Source organism: Talpa occidentalis, unplaced genomic scaffold (assembly GCF_014898055.3).
Source record: "Talpa occidentalis isolate TD23 unplaced genomic scaffold, MPIMG_talOcc4v2.1 talOcc4.13, whole genome shotgun sequence".
NCBI lineage: Eukaryota > Metazoa > Chordata > Mammalia > Eulipotyphla > Talpidae > Talpa > Talpa occidentalis.
In genome coordinates, this window is record NW_023601322.1 from 39,207,409 (window position 1) to 39,235,114 (window position 27,706).

General features: G+C 42.4%; 1 protein-coding gene across 2 annotated transcripts in view; it reads left to right on the plus strand.

Moving 5' to 3' along the window:
* TMEM241 (transmembrane protein 241) overlaps positions 1–26,341 on the plus strand; it is a 158,193-nt gene extending 131,852 nt beyond the window's left edge. For both annotated transcript variants that reach the window (XM_037508735.2, XM_037508736.2), the window contains 2 exons: positions 16,056–16,120; positions 23,383–26,341. In XM_037508735.2, the coding sequence (XP_037364632.1) occupies positions 16,056–16,120; positions 23,383–23,443 (126 nt within the window). In that variant the 3' untranslated portion in view covers positions 23,444–26,341. The remainder of the gene's footprint in view (positions 1–16,055; positions 16,121–23,382) is intronic.
* The last annotated feature ends 1,365 nt before the right edge of the window (positions 26,342–27,706 follow it).

A 27,706-nucleotide genomic window follows, 5' to 3' on the forward strand; every position in this document is an offset into this window, starting at 1 on the left:
ATATCAATTTTCAGCTCCTTCTTCTCATTTGGGAAGTTCTCTTCAATTATATCCATGAATATTTTCTCTGTTCCTACATCTCTCTCCTCTCCTTCTGGAATTCCTATAACTCTTATATTTCCTTTCCTCATGGAGTCAGATAGTTCCCGAAGTCTTTCTTCATTCTTTTTCCTTCGTACTTCTCTTTCCTTTTCTGTTTTGGTTCTTTTTATTTCTGTGTCTTCAAGATTACTTATTCGTTCTTCCATTTCATCTATTCTGCTTTCATTGCTTTTCCCAGAGTTCTTTAGTTCCTCCATTAATTCTTTGATCTCCTGCATTTCTCTTACTTCCCTCTTTAGGGACTCAATTTCCTTCTTCTGATCTATCACTTTTTTAATCATGGCAATTTTAAATTCTCTTTCTGGAAGGCTCAGAAGTTCTTCCAAGTTGCTGTCGTTGCAATCTGGGGAGTGGTTTTCTTTTTGTTGTGTGTGCTTCTTTCCTGAGGAGTTTTTAGGTTGCGTGTGGTTCTTCTACTCCCTACTGTCTGTTTTCTAATTTGTCGTATGCGTTGGGACACTGTGTTGCTCGGACTGACTGACATCTTGGGTGAATTTCTCCGCTCCCCTCTGGCTCTTCCAGGAGCCATCTCTGTCTTCTGGGGGAGCTTTCTGCTGGTTTTAGGCAGTTTTTACTGAAGAAATGTCCCTGTTCTCAAATGGCGAAGCGGGATGCAGTCCCTGCGCCTCCGGTTTCAGGCACACTCTTCTGCGCACCCGGTCTGCCCCGGACGTGGGTGCCTGCTCCCTCTGTGGGCTCAGACTGCTGGTCGGAAGGGGCCTGGCGTGGAATAACTTCCCGGCTGGCCACTGGGTCCTCCAGAAACCTTCTGCCCTTTTCAAGCAGACTTAAGAAATGTCCTGTTTTATAGGGTGTTAGTGACTTTTTTTTTTTTCCTGGTCGCTAGGTGGCGCCAGAGATCTCTCCTATTGTCCTTGGGGGGCTGTTTTTCGCCTCCCCCCACCCCGTGGGACAGAGAACAGAGCAGGAATGGTAGGGTACACCTCAACAGCTTTGGGGTGCTGTGTCTGCCTTGTGCCCCACCGTCGTGGAGAACCCACGCCCCGAATTTTCGTGCCCCGGGTCTCAGTTCAAAGCCCTCAGGTCCAGGACGCGGGCTGTAGCCCAGTTCAGTGGCGCGGGAATGGCGCCTTTTGCACCCGGCTCCAGTGCCTGGGCGCCTGGTTCCTGCTTACTCAGGGAGGGACCTTCACCTCAGTGAGGACCTCCGTGCGTCTCCCCGCAAGCCTAGGTCGTCTCCCCGCAAGCCTAGGTCGCAGGCGCGGGGACCTGGGCAGCCGCGATCCCGGTCTGCACTTGCTTTTCAAGCGCGCCAGGCGCGCCGCGTTTCCCGCGCAGGCTTACCGGCAGCCCGGGCTGTGTGCGCGTCTCCCGGGGTCTTTGTTCTTCTCTAATGGCGCCCGGAGCCGTTCGCTCACCGCCGCGGCGGATCCTGCAGGGTTCGCCTCAGCTCCCGTTCACGGGGTGTGGTGGCTGCAATAGTTCCTTTCCGCTCACAGTCCCGCTTGCTGCGTCGTTTGTTCTTGTTGGTTGTTTTGGTGTGTTGTTTCCTCCTCTCTGCTGGTCGGAGAGTGCCGCCTCTGTGGGCGGGGGAGGGGAGCAGGGTTCTGCGCTTCCCTCCCTTCTAGTCCTCTTTTATGGCCACTTTCTTCTTCGGGCAGTTCGCTGGCGTCACCCGTTTATCTTCCGTGTCCCAGTTCTCACTGGGACCTGCCGCTTTTCCTCCCTATTCACTTTTTTTAATGGGAGATCTTACTCGCAGCGTCTCCTCGCCGCCATGTTGCTCCGCCCCCTCCAGAATTGATATTAATATGAACTTTTGAGAAATGTGAGTACTAAAAAGAAAAGTTTGACACCCAGCACAGGGAAGATCTAACACCTTCTGCTTGACTGTGCTAGAAAAATTAAGTGCTAGGGAAAAGGTCCAAAGTCCCACAGATTTCTGAAGTTATAACCAAAGAGCCAATGTCAAATGGTGTGAAAAGACACAGGTCTTTTCAGCAGATAACATGTGTTAAAGAATTTGGGGTTTTGGTACTTTAACTCTCCCACCCACTTCTCCTCTCTTCTTGTAATATACACTAAGAACATATGGACAGGAATAGCAGGTGAGTGGGAAACATAGCTGAGTTGGAAAACTCAACTTCATTTTTAGCTTTCTGCTCTCTATAGGAGGCCTGTTACCCCACCCTCCATCCCTACCCCCAACAGGTGGAGGCAGGGTAGAGAATTTTATTGTATAGATTCAAGAGAAACCATATAGAGTCTGGGATCTTGCTTTTAAAACTCAGGAATCCCACTAACTAGTGTAAAAAGCCTTGGTAAATGTATAGTCAGATTAAACTTTTTCCCATCAGAGTGAACTGGAAGAGGGTAAAAGGATAGAAGGCAGGAGAATTTCCTCCCCTACACGCAGAGAGAATCATGAGGAAAAGAAATTGAACTTACCTCTAGCCTGCCTGATTATTAATCATAAGTTGCATCGTATCTGAAACTCTATGTCTGAAAAGATACTATGCCCTTGAGAAAGATTTGTTGCCCAGGGCTGGTATATATAAAGTCCTAGACTATGTTTTTTTTTTTTTAAATTATAATGATGACTTAATAAGATTGTAATCATGAGCTAATTAAAATTATAATGATGAGTAAATAAGATTGTCACTGATCAGGAATATGTTCTGAACAAATCAAATAAAGTCTGCCCTCCTTGCTTCATCATGACTTTCAAGATGACGTTAGGGAAATAGTTGTCAGCCAAATCTGGTTTGAAAACCCACCATCTCTGTGGATCTTAGTTTTTTCATCTATATAATAAAAGGAAAATTTCCACTTCAGACCAGAACATCATAACTTGTGACAGACCAACATTCAGCTAACACAATTAGGAGGAAAAATAAATAAATTGCAAAATCATATTTTTAAAGAAATTGGAGATCTGTGAAAACAATGAGAACTGAAGTAAATTTCCAGAGAAGGAAGAACCTTTCCTGGATATACTGAATAACACAAGCTTTTATCTTCATGGGGGTGAGTGAAAAGGGGGAATAGTTGCTGATTCTGGGTGTGGGTTAAAGGTCTGGCTTGATCCAAGAAGATGAAGTATTGTGTGGGAAAGAGAAACTGGCAAAGCTTTTGGCAGTCATATGGAACTGGCTTGATAGTTTGGAAACTAGAGGAGCCCAAAGGCAAGTCCAATTTTCCCTTGAGATACTTGCTGAGTTCTGGGGCAATTCAGGAGACTGCACACTGACCCAGGACGGCAAAATAAAAACTCTCATAATCTTGGAGTAATTAGGATATAAAATCCTAATAAGAGGAACCTGCCACAAAGGTTCAATGAGTCATCCCCTAAAGAGAATTGCCAGATTTTGAACCTGTGTAGGATGGGGGCTAAAAGCTAACATCAGAATGTCTGAAAGCCAGGATTTTTAGACATGAGGAGACAGAGATCTACCAAATTCTTAAACACAAATCTGGGATAGAATAATAGTGGGCTGAGACTTACTAGAACAAAAACTAATTTCTGATCCACTCAATCCCTAACTGGATTGAGCCATTCAACGTATTAGAGGAAAAGAGAAACACTTTCAGCTTCCATCTGTAGCTTCTGCAGTTCTCTTATGCCCAATGTTCAGCATACAAACAAAGCTATGGAAATGTGAAGAAGCAGGAAAAAGATGACTGATAATCAAGTGGAAAAGATAACAGAAGCAGAAGATATTATTATAGTCAGTAATAGACTCCTATATCTAATGATCTAGATGTTGGAGCAAATAATTTAAAAATGAATAGGAGTAATAAACTTAAAAAAAGATGAGTAAAATGATGGGAGAATTTAAAAGTGAACAAAGCTGTAAAAAAATCAAATTGTTATTAATAAACTGACGAAAAATACATTGGAAATGAATAGCTTATTTGGATGAATCTAAGAGCAGACTAGACACAGAGTAGCAGGTAAACTCAAAGTCAATAGAATATACCCAAAGTGAAGCACAAGGAGGAAAAAAAGAATGGAGAGAATGGAACACAGCAAAAAAAGTATGGGGGAAATTGTCAGAAGTCTAATATATTTATAATTGGAGTTTTCAAGAGAGAAATGAAGTAGAAAAGATATTTGAAGGGATAAATGACTGAGCATTTTCCAGAACTGCTAAAAGTTATCAACCTGTAGCTACAAGAAGCTCACCAGATATCAAACAGTAAATACAAATAAAATCATATGTAGACATATCCTAGTCAAACTGTTAAGACCCAAAGGGAGAGAAAATCCTAAAATCAATGAGGGGGGAAAAAAATAAGACATAACCTTAAATTTAAGAAACTACTGACATTTCCATTGAAACTATGAATATCAGTAGATAATGGAATGATATATGTAAGTACTGAAATAAAGAGGAAAGATTATGTAATCTTAACACTGCATTCCTCTATTCCTATTTTTTTAAAAGATTTATTTATGCATACAAGAGCTGGGGTACAGGCCAGAGATGCGGGGGATGAAAGGATTCATCAGAGACAGAGCGGGGAACAGAACAGGCAGATTGACCAAAGTACACTGCTGAGGGGAGCAGCAGGTGAGACAGGTGAGGTCTGCTGCACCATGTGGGTTTCTCCCTTGCCAGCTGGGCATCAAACTTGTGCTGCAGAGGCTGTGGATTGCTTCATAGTGCGGTGCTTAACCCCTTGTGCCGTCAGGGAGGCTCCCTCTATTCCTATTTTAAAGAGCTGATCAGCCTCTTTAAAATTGCTATGGAGATGTTCAGAGAAATACTGTATGGACCTTTTTAGATTCTTTGATACAGGCTTATTAGAGCTCCTATCGTTAGATTTCTGTTGAATCACAAAACCTCAGATTCATGTCATATAGCATTATATTGGCACCTTCTCCAAAAATCACAATGAAAAGTCACCATAAGTTAAGTGCAGTAAATGCAGAATTAGGACAGACTAATCATGTTCTAAAATAGAATATACATGTTTGAAGGTAGAGTGAGTGAATGATTCTTTAAAAAGGAAGCAATGATGTAGCTAAATATGTGTTAGTTAAGATATTGGATGAAAAATTTATTTATTTTTTTAATTTTTTTTTAATAGAGGCATGTTTTTATTTATTTATTTATTTGTTTGTTTGTTTTGTTTATACATGCACTGGGTACAGTCAGAAGCTCGGGAGGGTGAGAGAATTCACCAGAGCCAGAGCGGGGAGCAGAGCAGGCAGAAGGACCGAAGTACACTGCTGAGGGGAGCAGCGGGCGGCAGGAGAGGTCTGCGCGCCATGTGGGACCCGCCTCCGGTGGCCGGGGAGCAGCCGGGGATCGAACCGGCGCCGCAGAGGCCGCGGGCAGCTTCGCCACCCAGCGCTCAACCGCTGTGCCACCGGGGAGGCCCAAAAATTTTTTTTTTTTTAATTCCTTGGTACTCGAAATATGGTCTTAACACCCAAAGCACAAGGACTTCTCAAAATATAAAACTTTTGTTTGTGCTGCAAAGGATACCATCACAAATGTGAAGATAAGCCAAAAAAAATATAATTTGTCTGTAGATTATCTTTTCAGAGCATGATGTCAGGATGTCACTTTTCTTTTCAAGATTTATTCTTATTTATTTATGCATACAAGAACTGGGGTCTAGGCCAGAGGTGCGGGCAGAGGGGAGGAGGGTGTGTGTGAGAAGATTCACTATAGTCAGAGTGGGGAGCAGAATAGGCAGATCCACTGAAATACACTGTTGAGGGGAGCAGCGGGTGAGGTCTGCTGTGCCTTGTGGTTTAGCTCCCTGGCCGGGGATCAAATTCATGCTGCAGTGGCTGGCAATAGCTTGATAGCGCTGAGACTTAACCCCTGCGCTACGATGGAGGCCCCAGGATGTCACATTCTATGTCCTCAAATTTTGGTTGCCTTCTTCCCTTACCCTGCGTGAACTAGATATTTATTTCATATTTTTTCCCCTTATTTTGTTCTCATTTCTTCTTCTGTAAAATTTCAGAGTTTGTTAAAAGTCACCAAAATTTCTCTGGGTTTAATTTTTTTTTTTAATTAGGTTTTACAGGACCCTAGTCTCTTTGTTTCTCATGTATGTTCTCAGTCCCATTGTGTTTGTGGTAAATATTTTTTTGCTACCTGACAGAATTGATAGCTCATTGTATGTTTTATTTTATTTTTTAAAGATTTATTTATTTATGCATGCAAGAGCTGGGGTACAGGCCAGAAGTGGGGGGGGGGGTGAGAGGATTCGACTGAAATACACTGCTAAGGGGAGCAGCGGGCGAGACAGGAGAGGGCTGCTGTGCCATGTGGTTCACCTCCCTGGCCAGGGAACGAACTTAGGCTGCAATAGCTGCAGATTGCTTCATAATGCTGACGCTTAACCTCTTGCACCACCAGGGAGGCTCCTCATTGTGTATTTCAATGAAGTGATACCAAATACTGTTAATAGCCATGCCCAGAGTTTAGCAAGAATTGTCTCATTAATAATTACCCTGCCCATGGCAATAAGGCAGTATTCAATCAATTGAATATTTTTTTAATGTCAAATATAGTTCTCAGTCATAGCTGTGGTTTCTGTTTAGTGAATTTGGAATAGTTCCTTGGGTTCGAAGAGAAGAAGGAGTCTACTCTTAGATATAATTTTTTATCAGATTTGTTCTTTAACCTAAAAGGAAGACTGGGCTAGTAGTGTCTACTGCTACATACATCTAGTATCTAGATGTTGCTCACTAGATCTGGGGTGGGCCCTGAGGTTCTGTATTTCCTAGAAGCTCCCAGGCAGTGTTCATGGCAAGGGTATAAAAGATACTTGTTGTTCTGTCTATTCAGTTATTTTCTCTGTCTTTCTCCAGGGGAAGATTCTTTTCTCTATTCCTTTCATGAAGTTCAAGAGTGCACTTCCACGTTCGTTCAGTACTCTGCCTTCCCTGCCAGGGTGGCTAAGTCTAGGAGCTAATCAGAATTTCATCTGATGTTTTGGACTTGGAACCTGAAAGAGCCAATCTCAGATGTTCTCTGTCAAGCTCTTTCTCTCCCTATGCAGGTTATTGGTCAAAGAAGTAGAAATGAGGGGCAAGGAGTGCCCCTGTGATTCTCAAGTCTGTGTTCCAACTGTCCCTAATATATAACAGAATTTAAAAGTAATGTTGAGACCCTAGGGTTTTATTATTAGACCTGATGATCTACTGCAGCTCAATGAAACCTCTCAGGTACTTAGCATAAGTGGGTCTCTGTTGCTAGACTTTGAACTTACAAAGATGAATTGCTCACCACCTCCTTGGGGAGACCACACATTTCTGTGCATTTTGGCATGTGCAATGACAAGGGGTTATGGAAGCTGCTAGAAGAAGTGCCTGACCCACTGAGATGTGTGGATGGAGGCCAAATTCAGGAAATGTGTTCTAGAGATGGATTTTTGAAAGGCACATAGGAATTGAGTGGGGATGCCTGTGAAATTATCCCAGTCAGGGAGAATTTGCTGAGCAAAGGCTAGATGATGGTATGAAACTGTTCAGAAAACTACTTTTTAAGTGGGAGTTGCATTGCTGTAACTGAAGTGGTTACAGTGAAGGGTCTTGCATGCATGCTGTAGTCTCGCAGTTTTTTCTCAAGTTATAGGCATTTTAAAAACAACAACAAAACAATAATAAACAACAAACCTGAATCTGATTCTCCCACCAACGCATGACTATCTGTCAGATTACCGCAACAACCACACCCCTTTATTTTTCCTTTAAACAAACAGAAAATTTGCTTCAGGATTGAAATGAATGTTTCAAAAACAAATCCAATCCGCTTTAAATACCAAAATCTGTTTAACTAGCACAGAGGTTGTGACATCCATTGACAAAGCCAGGAAGTTCAAAGCCCCACTGCCGACACAGTGTATTGAGTTCTGCTGTTGTTGGCGTCTCTGGCCTGTGGCAGGGCCTGGTGTTTGTTTTCCAGGTCTCTGTGTGTGAAGGAGACATTCCTCAGACCACAGGAGTCTTTCTTCTTTGGGGGAAAATTTGTATTTTTAAAAAATGCTTTTGAAGGCAAGAACAACAATTGGTAGTAATGGCTGTTACTATTGTCCCTGAATGGCAAGTTCCAACAGTAAAGTGAAGACTTTCATGGGCTTACTTTAGATATTTTACAGATCTTTTTTTGAGGTGTATTCTTTTACTGACATTCATCTCCATAACTCTTTCATTATCCCAAACTGTCTCTGTACCCATTAAAGAGTGACTCCCTATTCCTCCTTCCATTCAGATGCTGGTAGCCTCTGTTCTTCTGTCTCTCTGAGTTTAACTACTCTTGATGCCTCATATAAGTGGAATTGTACAATACACGATTCTGTGTCTGACTTATTTCACTACCATGATGTCTTTAAGGTTCATCCATGTTGTACAAGAGAGCAGAATTTCCTTCCTTTTTAAGACTGAACAAATACATACATTGTATGTATGTGCATTTTGCTTATCTTCTATCAGCAGAGACTTGGATTGCTTCCAAATTTTAGCTGTTGTAAATAATGCTGATATGAACATGGATTTAAAAATTTCTATTTATGGGCCCCTGTGGTGGTGCAAGGGTTAAAATCTCACCACTATCAAGCTATCGCCAGTCACTGCATCATGAGTTCAATCCTGGGCCAGGAGATGACCCACATGGTGCAGCAGACCTGTCCTGTTTTGCCTGCTGCTCCCCTCGGCAGTGTATTTCAGTAGATCTACCTGTTCTGCTCCCCGCTCTTTGGTGAGTCCTCTCACCCCCCACACCTTTGGCCAAGACCCCAGTTCTTGTATGCATAAATAAAAATAAATTTTTAAGAAAAAAATCTATGTTCTGTTTACAGTGGATTCTTTTTCCCAAAAAGCTTCATGGAGCTCCCTTGAACACTTTCTTGAGTTTCTGGCTGTGAAAAGCTTACCTGGAAGTCAGGGTTTGGTTCTACTCCTCATTACCATGAAGCTTAAACTGGAACAAGTAACACCATCTTTGGGTCTTAGTTTCCCCACATGTGAACCTGGGGACACCCTTCCATCTCTCAGGTGGCTACACGTGGGACATTTGTACCCAGGCTTACATACTCAGCAACTCCTGTCTTTGTTCCTCAGTGGAATTAGGAGTGGAAAAAAACCCTAACGATGAACAAACTTACCATTCACACCTTTGGGTGAGAAACCCTGACGGTACATGGCATATAGAAATCTATCACTTTGCTGAGGCGTAAATTTGAACCTCACACATGGTAAGGTCGATATGTGGGCAAAAGGTACTTAGTGGGCAAGTCGGGCTGGCCAGCTGCCCAGGGTCTGCCCTTCAGCGAGGCATTGCCGGCTGCCATCCATCACTTTTGCAAAGTGACAGAACTTTGGTGATACTGTGTGTGAGAAAATGCCTCCCCAAAGAGCTGACTGCTAGGGCTGGTGATGGAAGTGTAAAAAAGTGGACAAGGCTGAGATACTGATGATTAGAATAGAATAAAATGCAGTCCTCTCAACTGCACAGTAGCGTTCAGTGCAAACAACTTCAGTGTGCACACTCTACAGAAATAAGACAAACCTGTTGGTGAAATTTCAATGTCTCAGCAGACAGCAGAAAATTTGCTCATTGAGACAGAAAAATTGAGAGAAGTTTGAGAAACTGGCTCCAGAGAAAGGCAAGAGGCTACACAAACATTTCCAGGAAGCAGCAGATGGCAGAGGCACCTGTGTGGCTACTACACCAGCCTGATTTACACATTGGGACTGGGTTGAAAATTTTAAGAAGTGTTTTTCTTGGCAAAAGGTGCAGTTAACAGGAACAAGCAGGTGCACTATCTTTTTGTGGCAGATGAGATGTTAAAGCTAAAAAGAAGCTCCCAGAGGCACAGGGCTTAGGTGTGTCCATCTCAGTGCCCATGGGAAGTGACAGCTCCGAGAAAGGTCATGTGAAAGAGGCAGTCAGGCAGTCAGTCTAAAGAATATACACACATATATATACATATCAAGTTAGCATGTTCTATACTTTAAATATAATTACATTGGTCATTTATTCATTACTGTTGGGGGAAATACCTGGTAAAAAGGAGAAAAGTTCATGAATACAATGGTGCAGAATTTGGCCCTTCATAAATTTAATGAGGTTGTTCCATTATGTCAACCTGCCAGCATCACTTATATCCATCAATAGAATAGAGCTTTACTCAGCAACTCTAAGAAATACATCTCCATGGGCACCATCCCAAGAACTGTCCAAGGAGTTTCAAAAGGAAAGAGAGATTAGCAAGAGAGTTAACTTTGGTCAAAACTAAGGAATGGAGGGCCTCCCTGGTGGTGCAAGGGGTTAAGACCAGCCTATGAAGCTGTTTGCAGCCTTTACAGCACGAGTTCAATCCCCAGCCAGCCAGGGCAGCAGGCCTCTCCTGACTCACCCGCTGCTTCCCTCAGCAGTGTACTTTGGTCAGTCTTCCTGTTCTGTTCCCCACTCTGCCTCTGGTGATGAATCCTCTCAACCCCCACCCCGACACCTCTGACCTGTACGCCACACTTGTGTGCAAAAATAAATAAATCTTAAAAAAACAAACTAAAGAATGGAAAAAAGGGGGGGATGACAGAAGTTTTAAAAAAAGGATGGTGATAAAAATAGGCACACATAAGATAAGAAATTTCTCTACACAACTAAATGTTTTTTTAATTTTATTTATTTTTTAATGTTTTTTTAATTTAAATTTTATTTTTATATTCCCCATACAATTACAACTCCCTTATTTTGACCCCAACCCCTCCTTTCCCCGCCCCCCAACCCCCATAGAGTGTCTCTGGTTCATAGTTGTTTGTTGATTTTGATTTTCACTTTCTTATAGTTATTCATTTTCCTGGTCCCTTATTTAAGTTTTCTAGATTCCTGCTATGAGTGAGACCATCCGGTATTTTTCTTGTTCTTTCTGGCTTATTTCGCTGAGCATGATCCCTTCCAGCACCATCCATGTTGCTGCAAATTGCATGTGTTTATCTTTTTTGAATGCTGAGTGATATTTCATGGTGTATATGTACCACATCTTCTTGATCCAGTCATCTATTTTTGAGCATTTGGGTTGTCTCCAAAGCTTAGCTATTGTAAACAGTGCTGCTATAAACATAGGGGTGCAGGTGTTCTTTGGAATTGATGTTTCTGTGTCTTTTGGGTAAATACCTAGGAGTGGAATTGCTGGATCATATGGAAGCTCTATGTTTAGTAGGTCCAGAAATCTCCACACAGCTCTCCATAGTGGTTGGACCAGTTTGCACTTCCACCAACAGTGCAGGAGAGTTCCTTTTTCTCCACACCCTCGCCAACATTTGTTGTTTCTAGTTATTTTAATATGTGCCATTCTCACTGGTGTAAGATGGTATCTCATTGTAGTTTTGATTCGCATTTCCCTGATTACAAGTGATGTTGAACATTTTTTCATATGCCTGTTGTCCATTTGCATTTCCTCTTCAGAGAAGTTTCTTTTTAGCTCTTCTGCCCATTTTTTGACTGGATTATTTTCTTTATGTTGAGTGTCATCAGCTCTTTGTAGATTTTTGTGATCAGTCCTTTATCATTAGTGTTGTGTGCAAAAATGTTCTCCCAGTTGGTGGGGTTTCTCTCTGTTTTTGTTATTGTCTCTTTTGCTGTGCAGAAGCTCTTTAATTTAATATAGTCCCAGCTGCTTATCTTTGCCTTCACTATTACTGTTTTGGGTGATGTGTCTGTAAAGATGTCTTCGAGGTGCATATCATGGAGTGTTTCACCTATATTTCCTTCTATGTATTTTATGGTTTCAGGTCTTATGTCTAGTTCTTTAATCCATTTTGAGTTGGGTTTTGTGCATGGTGTTAGGTAGTGGTTAAGCTTCATTCTTTTGCATGTAGCGACCCAGTTTTCCCAGCACCATTTATTGAACAAACTTCCTTTGCTCCAATGCATATTCTTTGCTCCTTTGTCAAAGATTAGTTGACCATAAATCTGTGGGTTTATTTCTGGATTTTCTATTCGATTCCATTGGTATGTGTGTCTGTTCTTGTTCCAGTACCATGCAGTTTTGATGATTATGGCTTTGTAGTATAGTTTGCAGTCTGGGAGTGTGATGCCTACATTCCCTTCTATTTTTTTTTTCAGGAGAGCTTTGGCCATTCGCGGTTTTTGGTGATTCCATATGAATTTCATCAATAATTGTTCTATTTCTTTGAAGAATGACATTGAAATTTTGATTGGAATAGCATTGAATCTGTATATTGCTTTTGGTAGGATGGCCATTGTAATAATGTTTATTCTTCCAATCCATGAGCAGGGTAGTCTTTCCATTTCTTTGTGTCTTCTTCTATTTCTTTTAACAGTGTTTTATAGTTTCCTTTGTATAGGTCCTTTACCTCTTTTGTTAGATTTATTCCCAAGTTTTTGATTTTTTTTGTTTTGATAATAAAAGGGATTTTTTTTTTATTTCTTCTTCTTTAGATTTATTGTTTGTGTATAGGAAGGCTACTGATTTTTGCATGTTGCTTTTGTATCCTGCCACTTTACTGAACTGATTGATTAGTTGAATTAGTTTTTCTAGAGTTTTTGGGGTCTATGTATATTATCATATCATCTGCAAATAGTGATAGTTTTGTTATAGGGCAGCCCCAATATTGAGCGGGTTGCCTGGCTGTGGGTCCTCACCCGCGCGCTTAAAAAGGACTTATTAATACTCTACTACAGGCATACACAAAAGGTTAATAAAAGGTTTATTTACAAGGGAAAAGAAAATAAGGAAAATGTACAACTCGGGGAGAAAATAGGGAAACAAAGTCTTTAATGCGTCCTACCCAATCCGCCGACCTGGAAACCCAAAGGCACTCTCAGGGCTGGCTGGACGCTGCTACCTAGTGGAGAGCCAAAATGGGGGATCCCCCAAAGCCCACGTGTCTGCCTTTTATCAACCTGGCTGCTTACCCCCACCCTCAGGTCCCAGCCACCTTCCCTTTGGTGGTGATGGGATTTGGAGTTCCCAGTGTCTTTGGCTTTGGCCTGGGGTGGGGGTGGAGTCCACAAAGCCTGTATGGAATTATCTTTAGGACATCCTTTTCCCCCTAACAGTTTGACTTCTTCTTTTCCTATTTGGATTCCTTGTATGTCTTTCTCTTGTCTTATTGCTCTGGCTAGTACTCCAGTATTATATTGAAAAGCAGTGGTGAGAGTGGACATCCTTGTCTTGTTCCAGATCTTAATGGAAATGCTTTCAGCTTTTCACCATTGAGAATGATACTGGCTGTTGGCTTGTCATATATGGCCTTTATGATGTTGAGGTATGTTCCTTGTATCCCAAGAATTTCAAGGGCTTTTATCATGAATGGGTGTTGCACTTTGTTGAAAGCTTTCTTGGCATCTATTGATATTATCATATGGTTTTTATATTTCTTTTTGTTGATGTGTTGGGTAACGTTGATTGATTTTCAGATATTGAACCATCCTTGTGTTTCTGGAATGAATCCTACTTGGTCGTGGTGAATTATCTTATGGATACATTGTTGGATTCTGATAGCTAAAGTTTTATTGAGGATTTTTGCATCAGTGTTCATTAGGGAGATTGGCCTGTAGTTTTCTTTTTTTGTATTGTCCTTGTTCGGTTTTGGTATTAGTGTAATGTTGGCTTCATAGAACGTGTTTGGTATTATCCCTTCCTTCTCAATTTTTTGGAAGAGTTTGTGAAGGATAGGCACTAATTCATTTCTGAATGTTTGGTAGAATTCATTTGTAAATCCATCAGATCCTGGGCTTTTGTTTTTGGGAAGGTTTTTGATTACCATTTCAATTTCGCTGCTTGTAATTGGTCTGTTTAGGTGTTCTATTTCTTCTTTATCTAGCTTTGAGTGATTGTAGAGTTGTAGGAATTTGTCCATCTCCTCTAGATTGTTGAACTCACACAACTAAATGTTAATGAAGTGGAAAACCTAAATGAAATACAGTCTTGGTAAAACTAAAATGGCAAGCTTGAATCAAGGAGAAAGACTTGGTGAGGACACTGGCCATTACTACCTCTGTATTTCAACTGGGCCACTCCCAACTAGAAGCTCCAGGTTTAGGGACATTAAAGTTGGGTTTTACTTTTATAGTGAAGGTCAACTTTATCCCTTACAGGAAAATATCTTATGCTGCCATTCGTGCCTTCTTCTATAGTGACTTTTGCAAAGTGACAGATGCTGATATATGAGCATTTGTATCCTTGTGCTGATAAACGAGTTTATGTGGTCAGTATAACCTTGTTACAAAACCAAACAATTAGGTTGCAAGGTAATAACTTGTTGGCCCACTTCATTTGCATCATAGATGGAAAAGTCCTAAACAAAATGTTAGATAAAAATTTGTGTGTGTGTCTGCCACTCATCACAGTCATATTTATGTATTGATTCAACAACTTTTTGGGTTTTTTTTTGTTTGTTTTTATTTTTAAATTTTTTTTAAAGATTTATTTTATTCATACAAGAGACAGGGTACAGGCCAGATGCACGGGAGGGTGAGAGGATTCACCAGAGACAGAGCTGGGAACAGAACAGGCAGACTGACGAAATACACTGCTGAGGGGAGCAGCGGGCGAGACAGGAGAGGTCTGCTCACCATGTGGGTTGCTCCGAGGCCGGCAGGGATCGAACTGGCACTGCAGAGGCTGCGGACAGCCTCATGGCGCTGCACTCATCCGCCTGCTCCACCAGGGAGACCCTCATCACAGTCATATTAAGACAAAAGGGCACCTCCATGCTGTTCAGCACTTTGAGAAATCTTTCCTGTGCTGCTTTGAGTTCTGCTTTGCTATGGTCTCTCTGACCATGTTGCCACTTCTTTTTTGTCCCTGATTACCACACAAGTCTTTTTTGTGGTCAAGGTTTTTGCTGCAAATCAATAAAGGACAGCAACCAGAAAGTGAAAAGGGTAAGCTGCAAGGTTCCAGAATCACAAAGTTTACATACTGAAAGGTTTATATTTTCAGACTTCTATTTGAAATAGTAAATGATCAATGAATGAAAATGAGGCTCCTTAAACACACGCCTTCCTTCCCACCATCTGCTCGCTGCCTTGTTTCCAGCCTGGCCACCTGAGGAGACAGTCTTTGAAGTCCCTTGAGTGAGATGTCAGGGGTAGTTGACTTTTCCAAGGGCTTTCAGTCTGAGTGTCACATGCTAATATCGCCTGTTTATTCTCATTTCAAGAAAGCCAATCTTTAGGGTGTCCTTCTTAATGGAAGCGGTTCTGCATTTCAGAATACCGTTTCAGAATACAAAATTCTGGCAAAAATAAACATCTTTTCCTGAGCAGTTGTTACACATGTTCACAGCACTGGGTCTTGATTCACACACACTGTTTAGACACACGGCAGGGGTCTGCATCTCCTTAGTGCCATTCCTTCGGGGCTTCATGACCTGGAGCTACTTCTGGGAGGTAAACTTTTCTCTAATTTCTGACCCACAGAGATGCAGGGATAACTTCTTCCCTTTGACTTCTAGATATTTGCAAATAATTAATTATTTAATTGCTCCCTTCCCCAAGGAGGCACCTGGTTTCTTAGAATGTGTGACACAGGCCAAAAAGACAGGGCATTAGGACAGGGAGAGAGACAGTGCTTAAGATGGCTTGATGGATATGTTTTTTTTTTGGAGGATCTGGCAGCAGGTTAATGAGCACCACTGACCTTGCAAATTAATTCTGCATGGCTGAGACAAGATGGAAATGAGTGTTCTTACCAGGCCCCCCTGCTCTGTAGAGATGAGTGAGATGTTGGCTGTGTGCCTCCTCTATTAAAAAGTTTGGAAGTTAAATGCTTTGAAAATTCCCACCTCCAAAATAGACTAGGACTTAACATTTTCTATACCAAATGCTTTGCTCAGGGGCAACACTAAATTCTAGGAAGAATGTGGGGAAAGGACATTGGAAAGAAATGGCTAATGTCGGGGATCTGAACTGAGCTTGTAAAAGTGACTTTGGAGAAGGTTACTGAAGTCCTGCTGCTTTGATGACCTATTGTTGAAATTATTTCTGCAGGTAATCACAGCTGGTTTATCAATACTGCTGTTTGATATGATCCTGACCAGAGCAACTGTAGGATGGTAAGTCTTCTGCATAGAGAGAGGAAGTGCAAGTTAGTTGTTTGAATTTCATCAGGATATAAACTTTTCCCCCCAGATGTTGAAGAAAGGGGCTGTGTGTGTTGGGCATATGTTTTGTTGACATATGAAAGTCCATCTAAAAAAGTGTATATATCGTGAATATACAACTTGATGATTTTCACACACTGAGCATACCACAGCTACACAGTCCACCTTCAGATCAACAAACAACATCACTAGTACACCTTGCAGTCATTCATCCACACAAGAGTCACCATATTGTGAGTCACTATTTTTTGATAGGTAGGTATAATAGATGGACAGACAGATGCTTATATAGATCTAGAGATCTAGCTAGCTCTCTTTGTTTGGCTTTCTTTCCTTTTCTTTGATCCTTCAGTTCACTTTCTCTTAGAAAATCACCAAATCATTCTGTTTAGAATGCACTCATCAGTTTATGTAAAGACAGCACTGCCTCCCTCTATGATACATGAGCAGAGACTTGATGGAAGTAAGGAAGTGAACCAAGGGAAAGTTGGGGGGATCAGCAAGTGCAAAGGTCCTGAGGTGGCCATGTGCTTGGCCTACCTAGAGCAGTGTGACAAGAGGGAGAGTATTAAGAGATGACATGAGAGAGGCAGTTGACAGCTAACTTTGTGGGGCCTTTTTTTTTTAAAGATTTATTTATTTTATGTATACAAGAACTGGGGTACAGGCCAGAGGTGTGGGGTGGAAGGAAAGCAGTGAGAAGATCCACCAGAGACAGAGTGGGGAACAGAACAGGCAGATCTATTGTAATACACTGCTGAGGGGAGCAGTGGGAGAGTCAGGAGAGGTCTGCTGTGCCATGTGGGTTGCTCCCCGGCCAGGCCCAGGATTGAACTCATGCTGCAGAGGCTGCGGACAGCTTCACAGGGCTGAGCTTAACCCCTTGCACCACCAGGGAGACCCTAACCTTGTGGAGTCTTAAAGGACATTATAAGAAGTTGGCTTTATGCTGAGGGAAATGGGAAGCAATTAGAGGATTTTGAGCAGAGGAGCCACATGCTTACTAGTCTCCTACTTCTTATCTTAAAAACAAACCTAGGGCCATTTTAAGCCAATGTTTATTTCCATTTCAGTTTTGACATAATTGTTTGGAAGATTCCCTCTCTGCTTCCACCTCACCTGCATGGAATGGCACTGCAAACTTGAATTACAGAAAGTTTTAGAATAGGTTTTTATATTTCCTTATTAGTAATACAGAAAGGAAGGGCATTACTTAGCTTTGTTCAAATAAGGCATGGTTCTAGAAAATCAGCGTTTTTTCCTCTTGCTTGGAATCAAAGTAATCCTAAGAACTGGTCCCCCCATTTTTTTTTTTTGCTAGTTTTTGTTCTGTTTTCGTTTGCATTGGTTTATAAGTTGGAGCTGCAGAATTGACCCCTGAATCAAGAGCCACAGTGCTGGTGTGCCCATGGAAGCCTCCTGTCTTCTAGAATTTCTTGTGACCAATCCCTGGTGCTATTGTAGTCATGGAAACAATATTTTTAAACTTCTGTTGGAGATTCCTACAGGATAAATATGTGAATACCAGGATGAGATAGTCTAGGAGGTGATTTAGCATCTCATGCAGTCTTGACCTAGAAGGGGTTCATTCATTCAATAAACATTTGTCAAAGGCCAGGAACTGTTGTTGGATAAAAGTGAAAAATTGTTATCCCTGTGGTATCTATAGTTGCTCATCTTCCTGCTTGAGGGAAGACCCAGATTTAAACCATCCCAGACTGACAGAAATTCATTTTTTTTGCTTGTGGCATTAAACAAAAATTGATTCTCATTCTCTCTTGGGAGCTCCTACTTGATGAGGCATTTCCTGCTCAAGAAGTGGAAGCAAAAGAAAAAATTAGGAAATACTTCTACACCTTCCTGATCCTCCTTTCCCTGTTGGGGTCTCCTCCTTTTCCTTTTATTTTTTTTTAGTTTATTTTTTCCCTCCTTTTCCTTTTAATAGTAATAACAAACCATTTATTGAGCAACTTCTATGTTTCAGACACTTTTACATTAATACTATCTCATTTACTGTCAATAATTCTCCTAAGTTTACCCCATTTTTTGATGGTGACATGGAATGCATGTCTGCTATGCTACAGAATTTTGTTATATACGTCTTTATAGCTGTCATGTATAAGCAAATTGTAGGAGTACAAGTTACTCCCATTTTAAAGATGAAGAAGCTGAGGTTTGGTCTTTTACATGATTTCCCAAGATTTTGTACTATGACATGAGTGGACCAGGAATCAAACCAGATGTCTGTGTCCAAGACCACATTACCTGTCATGTACCTTCCTAGAGCTGACTTGAAAAATGCCAAGGATTGACCAGCAGTGTAGACCATTTCTAGGTAGAAATGGGTCATAATGGAGATGGAAGGGAAATTGTCCTAAATGTTCCTCTTACTAACAGTGGAATCATCTGTAAATAAAACCTTAAAGATTCAACAGCAAAACAGAAGGAATGTTACTCAGGACAAACCGGTTTCATTTCTTGTCAAGGGCTGATGGTGAACTAAGAATGTCCGCTGGATGTTTTTAGAGAAAAGATCTCATTGACTTAGACTCTTTAATACTATAAGCTATAATTCTGCTCATCAGCTAAAAATATTTATCAAATGTCTACTCTATGCAGAATGTGTGGAAGCCATTAAGAAGTAAAAGACAACAACCAATCCTCAGTGAGTTTTCAAGGGAAGTCAAAAAGAAAATGTATGGGATGGGGTCATAATTGTTTGGATGCCTGATGTATGTACAAACTGAAAGAAGAGAGAACAGAGTGATCAGGAGGGAACTGGCTGGAAAATGGACCTTATGCAGAAGGGAGAGGCTTAGGTAGACTGAGGATGGAAGAGGGTGTGCCCGCCACCCGCCCCTCTCCCCCCCAGCCCCACCTTGTACCAGGAAGGGAGGAATTGGGGCAGGAGGTGCCAATGTTGAGACTTATTAATTGGTGAGAGCTGGAGCTGTGGGGCAGGGTGCTGATCCTGTGGTTCTCCTGCTTCCTCTGCTCCTATCCTTCTAGGAGGGGATGCCACAAATAGTGGACAGGTTAACATCTGAAAACCCAAATTCCAGGAGAAAAAGGGTTTGAGTCCTGGTGCATTCTTGAGACTTCCCACATTTCTACAAACTTCATATTGATCATCTAAATTCATGACAGTATTTTTCTTTCTTACAAATAAGCCCTCCTTGACAATATTTTGTATAGAATTTTAGAATTAACTAAAAAAAAAAAAAGGTGTTGATTTGAATGTGGGAAATGAGAGCGAGACAGCCCTCCACTGGGGAGGAAACGCTAGGTCTGTCTATTCCAGTGACTTTCTGTGTGAGGCCGTGTCTCCAGGCTGTTTCACATCCTGTGAACTTTATGGTATGCCCTGAACAAAATGGAAAGAAAAGCAGTGTGTACCCAAATCAAGGAAACAGCATGTGTGATTATTGCAAAAGGAACCTTGACTTTGGAATTTCCTGATTTTTGAGAACTCTTGAGTTTAAGGATGGTGTGTTTTCAGCCTCAAAGAATTTTCCAACCACAAAGTGAACCAGCAGAAAGGAGTGTCAGACTGTGTTTCGAATTTTCTGTCTGTTACACAGAACTGGTCTGTGTTGTTCATATACTGGGGGTGTTCAAGCCGTGACGAGATGACCAGCCCTCAGATTCTGGACAGGGGTGGGGCTGGTCTTGGCCATGGACACAGGCAGAGACTGCAGGCCTGGTTTTCTTTGATCTGTGTGTTTGCTTGTAAAGTTATTGTTTGTCAAATTTCAAATTATTCATCAATATTTAGAAATTGGCGTATTTCTTCATAAAAGTCCAAACCACCAGATTGTTTTGAAAGTGTGGGCAGCTGTAATGTTGGCTTGCACTTCCTCAGAGCAGCACATGCTGGATGGGTAGAGGCGGGCCCTCACCTGGCCTTGGGTTCTTCACCGCCCAGACTGGCCAAGAGGAGCACACACTGTCTGCCTGACAGCCTCAAATCCATTTGCTTCTACTCCCATTCATTCTGCACAGGGTGCCTGCTGGACTCTGAGACTATGGACACGGTCCATGATTCCAGCATGGTGAGGTCATGGCTAAGGCATAAACGCATGCATTGCTCTTTATCTTCTCTTTACCTGGCTTAGCAGCACGAAATACGTTAGATTTCCCCTCGGCGCTGTTGACAAATTGGACCAAATAATTTTTTGTTGTTGACTCTCCTGGGCCCTGTAGTATGTTTAATAGCAAACCTGACCCTTAAATCACTAGATGCTGGTTGTACCCCCTCACTTGAAACAACCAAATAGGTCTCTGACATTGCCAGCTGTCCCCTTTGGGGGCAAAATTAGCACAGGTGGGAATCACTGATCTAAAGGTTTATGGTGGTTAATGAGGAAATTCAACAAGATCTGAAGAACCTTGCCTATCTCCTAATTAAAGATTTGGATCATCTCAAGTTATGAAGTCAGCAGCCCCTCCTATGCCCTTTGTGCACAACCCCGCAGCACCTCCTGAGTGATAGGCAGGGGCACACACTCTGTGTGACCTCCAGCTGTGACCGCCTCAACTCAGGGACCACCTTGTTTTATTCACCTTTGCATCTCTCTATGTAGCACTCAGTGCTTGCTGGATAAATAACAAGTGGCAGCCTTCTAAATACTGTACACAAGAAAAATTACAAACCCGACATTGATCAACTTTTAACTTTAATCAATGGCTTTAACTAAAATCAATGGCTCTTGTGCAGTAAATTATCTTGTTTTAATTATAAAAACAATCTATCTCAATCCCAGTAATTTAAATATTCAGATTCTTATTTAATTGTTCATTTTATAATTAACAGACTTTTATGCTCTGTAGCCATGTGAATTCTCTCTGTTGCAAAATTTTAGCAAAAGACATTTAGTTCAGAAAAAAGAAAAAAAATTCTGAACTGCAAACAGTATCCCTGCTGAGCAGAATTAGTTGTTGGTGCCCCTTTGGATTCTTTTTAGACTAGGAGAATCACTCTTTCATCGAGTGGTTTGGGTGTAAGGAGAGAAAGAAATAGCTAGAACAAGGCCTCTTCTCCCCTTTGCATTGAGTCTGCCATTGATCTTAGGTCACCAGCCTGAGGGTCATGGTACCAAGAGTCTTTAGGAAATGCTCTAATCATTTTTGAGGTAAAGATATCTTATCCTTTTAAATTTAGGGAGCTTCATGGAGAATGTCTACGTCTCTTTGTAGGAAGAATGAATTTAGAGGAAGACTTCTCCCAACACACTCTAAAATACCTCTAGTAGGATCATGGTGTCTGAAATTTATCAGCTCTCCATTTGCATTAAAAATTTAAAAACTCCTCTTGAAAATGCTTTTGAAGAAGGGCCTTCTAAATAAATATTGCTCATTACCTCTCAGCACAGAGTGACTTATCAGATGTGAACTGTCACTCAGCAAGGACCTGAGGGAATAATATATTGGGCAGACAGGTTTTGTTTGTTTTTTTTTTTTTTTTTAATAGAGGCATGTTTTTTATTTATTTATTTGTTTGTTTGTTTTTGGTTTGTTTGTACATGCACTGGGTACAGTCAGAAGCACGGGAGGGTGAGAGAATTCACCAGAGCCAGAGCGGGGAGCAGAGCAGGCAGAAGGACTGAAGTACACTGCTGAGGGGAGCAGCGGGCGGCAGGAGAGGTCTGCGCGCCATGTGGGACCCTCCTCTGGTGGCCGGGAGCAGCCGGGGATCGAACCGGCGCTGCAGAGGCCGCGGGCAGCTTCGCAACCCAGCGCTCAACCGCTGCGCCACCGGGGAGGCCCAATTGGGCAGACAGGTTTTGATGAGGAAAAGAGAAAACAGCAAAAATAGTTTAGAATATTGATGGGAGTAGGGGAGCAAGTATAAGAATGTCATCATTCATTGAATAAGTAGTGAGAGCTGCATTAAGTGCAGTGCCTTCAGCTGGAAGAAGGGTTCACTCTGTCTGCTGTCTAATGGGTTCAAGAGGAATTAATTGAATAACTGCAATGATGAATGTAAAAATGAAATGGGGTCTCTGGTCCCCAAAGGGAGAAAAGAGGACTGAGATATGCTGAAAACAACCCCCCTGGAAGAGATGCTGGAGACCACTGTTTCTGGTGGGGTGATGCTTAGGCCTTAGTTACAGGAAGTTTGTTCATTTCAGGAGTGAGCAGGATTACATGATTTGCAAACAGTTCAGTGAAACTCTGACTTAAATAGTTGAAATGCTATTAAGATTCTTGCACCCCATGTTAGCTTCTGCTGTTTTCTAAACAGCGTCAAAAGCTTACCTCCCTGGCTCTCTTAACAGTAAATGGAACCAAGTTTTGTTTTCATTTAGCATTCACTAAGCTGCTTTGGTGTTTCATAAAATAGCTAAGCCAAAGGGATGAAATACAAGGTTATTACACTTCAGCATTGTTCTAAGGCTGTGGGAGTAAAAGTGGCAAAGAGCCAGCCGCTACTCTGTTCTTCTCCCTGGTGATTAAGGAAGATTAGTGGAAAGTGTAGAAATGACCTGAGCCTCTGGCTGCACTCGTGGAAATAAAACCCTCCCCAGCCAAAGCTCTCTGCAGCCATTGCATCGGGTCACAGTTCTTCTGTGCTTGCTCAGGTGTTGAAGATGGTGTGTGCCTTTTTTTTTTTTTTAAGATTTATTTTTATTTATTTATACAAGCACTGGGTACAGTCAGAAGTGCGGGAGGGTGAGAGAATTCACCAGAGCCAGAGCAGGGAGCAGAGCAGGCAGACTGATGAAATACACTGCTGAGGAGAGCAGCGGGCTGCAGAGAGAGGTCTGCGCGCCATGTGGGACCCTCCTCCAGTGCCCGGGGAGCAGCCAGGGATCGAACCAGCGCTGCAGAGGCTGTGGGCAGCTTCGCAACCCAGCGCTCAACCGCTGCGCCCCCTGGGAGGCCCGGTGTGTGCCTTCTTTGAGGGATGTTGGGAGAACAGCAGATCAGTGCTGCCACCTTCCCTGGTCAGAATGAGTGGGACACATCACCTTCTCTGACAGAAGGAAAACCCACCTGAAAGCTCACTCCCCTCCCACTGCATGGCTTATTCAGGAACATTGCTCCAAAGGTGGGGAGGGGGGCAGTTCTGGAGCCTGACTTCCACAGGCAGTCTGAGCAGGGAATGGGCCTCTAGGTGGCAGCATGAGGGGGCTTCCAAGCCAGCTCATTGGGTCTGCAGCTCCAGGAGGAATGTGAAACACTGATCTTCTGCTTTTTTTCTTTTTTTGCAGCTTCCTGCTGGGTGGACTGGGAGAGGCCTTGATGGTTTTCTCCCAAAGGAAGATCTCCTAAAGAACACCCAGAGGTTGCCTGCTAGAGATCACAGCACTGGGCTTCGTGCTCCCTGTCAGTGTGTCAGAAGGAAGAAAGGAGGATCTGGACTGCTTCTCACCATGTCAAGAATAACACTTCCTGGGGGTCACGGACAGTTGCAGAGAATGGCCTATGTTGTCTTCCCACTCTGAGAGCAAGTCATGCTGACTGTGCCATGCCCAGTGGTGCAGAAACAGATGCAGGGTTCCCCTATACAGGCTAGCTCCCCTCACCTTGACAGACAGGATGCCTCCCTTAATCACTGTCCTCACCGCGTGGCGATGCTCCCAGGCTGTTATGTTGCACTTCTGTTTTGTGTTTTCACATCTTTGAAGACTCCTCTGGGGGTATTCTTTCCTTGCTGTCATGCTGGCTGGCCTCGAACCCCTACTCACCCACTTAGGAGCACCACAAGAATTCCTTCGAGGGCTTTCCATTTAGGGCAGGGGAGGAGAGGGGATTGAGCGGGAGTCCTGGAACAAGTAAGAAGCCAGCAAGGACATTAGTACTCGAGTCGCAGCCTTTTCATAGCCTCGTGTTGTCCTGTGTTCTTTTGAATTCTGCACACTCCCCCCTCCCCGTCACCCCCATTAGAATAGCTTGGTGCTAAATGATCACCAGAGGGATTAGGGTTTATACGCACTGATGGGTGTCCTCTCAGGGCGTTTAAACAAGTATTTAAATATGTATATACAAGGGCACACACATTTATATTTATATTCTTTAAAGCTTTTAATCCATTTAATTCCCTAATATCTCCGAGGAAGTTTCAAACCATTGAACACTGAAGTACAATTTCCAGGCCAGATTAAAACACTAAACCTTTGCCTCTGTGAGTCAAAAGAAATGAATTTGCATGAAATGATCACTTGATTCTAAACCCTCAATGAAGGTTTAAGAAATTAATGCCTAAGTCCAAATATTTCTGCTCTGTTATAACAAGTTATTTGAATACTTTATTACTCTGCCAGGAGTTGATTTTGGTCATTTTCAGATGTAGACGGTAAGGAAGTTTGGTGAGGCATCTCCAGGCAGGACACCAGGCCCTGCAGCCTCAGGTGCTGAGAAGCCTGTCCCATCTCAGCTAACTCAGTCAGTAGCCATTCCTTATGCAAGTTTTCTTCAGTTTGTTAAAGAAGCAGAAAATGAAACCAATAGGAATGGATTAGTATATTTGGAACTTCAATACTTATATTCATATCCTTGTCTTTTTCTTCTTTTTTTAATGTACTGTCCTTTCCTGGTCTGCTTGTCATTTAAGGTAAAGATGTTCAATGTGTTCTCTTTACAGAGAAAGAGTTTCCATTTGTTTTTTGTTTTTTTTTAAAGATTTATTTATTTATGCGTACAAGAGCTGGGTACAGGCCAGAGGTGCGGGGGAGCAGAACAGGCAGATCTACTGAAATACACTGCTGAGGGGAGCGGCGGGCGAGTCAGGAGAGGTCTGATGAGCCATGTAGGTTGCTCCCTGGCCGGCCGGGGATTGAACTCATGCTGCAGAGGCTGTGGATTGCTTCATAGTGCTGTGCTTAACCCCTTGCGCCACCAAGGAGGCCCTCCATTTGCTTTTGTTCTTCATTTGGGACGGCAAACATTCTATAGACTAAGAATAAAGTAGGAAATTTGAGGCTTAGCATTTTCCTTGTTTTTTTACTTTCACAAAACTCAGAGGCCAGTTCTTTTCCATTTGCAGAAAGTGGCGTCTATCCAAATGTCATCTTATGCCAGTCTTTCCAAGTGCCATTAAGTAAAGAGAGATTCTTGAGACTGAAAAGAACTGGGATCTATTAACAAGCCCAGGCCCCCATTTCCAACAGGACTAACCTCAAAAACTTTGCTGAAATTTTTTAAACTTCTCTGGCATTTGTTTTGTTTGTTTGATTTTTTTTTAAATTGCATTCCAGAATCCCCTTGTTTTTAAAATATCAGCTCTTTTCTTACTTTGACACCAGCAGAGGAGAAGGTGTTTTTTTTAGTATGCCATCCTGCCTCTTACAGTTCCATCTGTTCGTGAACTCATGTTGGAGCTTCAGCCATCACCTGTATGCACCCTCCATGTGCTCAGCTTCGACTGTTGTAGAAATAAATTCTAGCCTTTACCCAGGGTACTTCAGGAATGGTGAGGTCAGGAGAAGCTTTATTATTCATGCATGAGGTCCCAGACCTGGGTAGCTCCGTAAGGTCTGAGCACCCATTTAAAGACCAAGGGTTCCTTTTATACACAACCGTGCCCATATCTATTACATGGATAATGTCATTTTTCAGCAGGCACAACCATTTGCGGCGAAGTCCCCAGGCAAGGTGGGCAAGGCAAGGGGGGAAAGATGCAGGCATTTGGGAATGGCTTTGTGAGAGAGACCAGCTTGGCCGGCTGCCCGACCTCGTAGATAAGAGTGCTGAGGCCCTGGCCATGAATCTTGAAAAAGAAGGAGCTGTAAGTAAGCAAACTTGTTAATTATGCCTGCGTTGGAGTGTTTGTTGCACCTGGGCCAGATGTTCTGCTGGAATCTATTATATTCATTTGCTCAATAATATATTTTCTCATCAAGACTACAGGTGAGCCTGAGCTCTATAAATCAGGGGGCTGGCCCAGATGATTCCAGCACTCACAAGCTCTCATTTTCTGTTACTCATTAGCCCTCAGGGACCCCAGGTGGAGATCTCCAAGTCATCCCAGCATTCCCTTCTGCCCAAAATGATCAGTTTGGTCATGTCCTGTTTGGGTCCCAATTACCTTAGGCCTTGTTGGCCCCAAGTCAAAGCCAGGGTGTTTTGATTTTTTTTTTTTTTTTTTTTTGGTACAAATAATGCTTTCTGTCAAGAGAGGCAAGATTGTATAATGGTATTATTATTACTAATCTATGGATATAAAGAAAAATAAACCATTTATTTCTTGATAATTTGCCTTTTTTGTCTCTTCAACTTTGGTAGCATTATAGAAAGTTGCTCGCCCTGGGGAGGGAGTGCTTGCATCTTAAACACAGGCCCAGACTGATCAGGAAGGGTCATCCAGCAATTCCTCCGAGACCTGTGCTGCCCAGGGATGTCCAGACACATCAGCCACATCAAAATTGGGTGGATCTAAATTCAGATGTGCTGTAAATGTAAGTTCACAGCAGTCTCAAAGACTTCGAGAAAAAAAAATGTATAAAATATTTCATAATAACTTTTTAAAGATAACATGTTGAAATAATCCTTTTTTTTTTGAAATAATAGTTCTTATATATTGGGTTAAATTATATCGTCAAAGTGAATCTTGTTTCTTTTTACCTTATCTAGTGGAGTGACTAGAAAATTTAACTTAGGAGCTGTTCATCTATACTGGGTGTTAACTGCAGTTGTTGGGGTTACCAGCCCAATAATAGTATCTAAGCAAACTAGCTGTTGAGTGTTGACTGAACGCTGAGCCTTGTGCTGGGCACCTTCTGGGCTTCCTGTCACTGATTGCTCCCAGAGTCAGGACAGGCAACATTCTTCCCTGGTGCCAGCAGATTCAGTAACTATTCCGGGGCCACCCAGTGAGGACTTGTACCCGGGTCTTTCTGACACAGTCTATCTTCTCATCTTTACTTTAGACAATTCTGTTATGAAAAAGAAATGAAGCCTCCCCTGTCCCTCCACCCACACACACACACACACACACACACACACACACACACATTTTTACAGGAGACTGTCAGTTCTCTGATGCTTATCTGTGTGGATTCCTAACACCTCTGACATCATTTGTGCTGCTCCCTGGAGGCCCCTTTCCTTCCCTCTGCCCAAGGGCGGGGGCCTGTGACCTGAGCACAGATGCTGCCTCCCTGGGTTGTATCTGAGATCCACCCTATTTGTGACTGGAGCAGCCAGCAGCACCTTGTGAAGGTGCTGCTCTCACCTGGACTCTCTCTAAATGTCCAGAACAAACAGCCACTGTTGAATTCTCAGGCCTTGTTTCTGAGCACTGGGCTTGTTCAGAAGGTGGAGGGATTTCAAAGTTGGAGGAGTCCGGGGCACAGTGCCAGGAGAGAACACCGTTTTTTTCACAAGGTCTGCACACCCAAAAAAGTATAGTTAAAGGTCTGGATGAAAAAATAAGAATGCAAGAATACAATGTGGTTAGTAATACTTGAAATATGATCTCTTTTTTGAGTGATTGCTGTGATCAAAGTATTGGAATAGAATGGACTCCACTGGAAGTTTAAGTGGTTGTGACTCTGGGGGCCAATGATCCTTTGACTCTTGTTCCAGTCAAAAGGG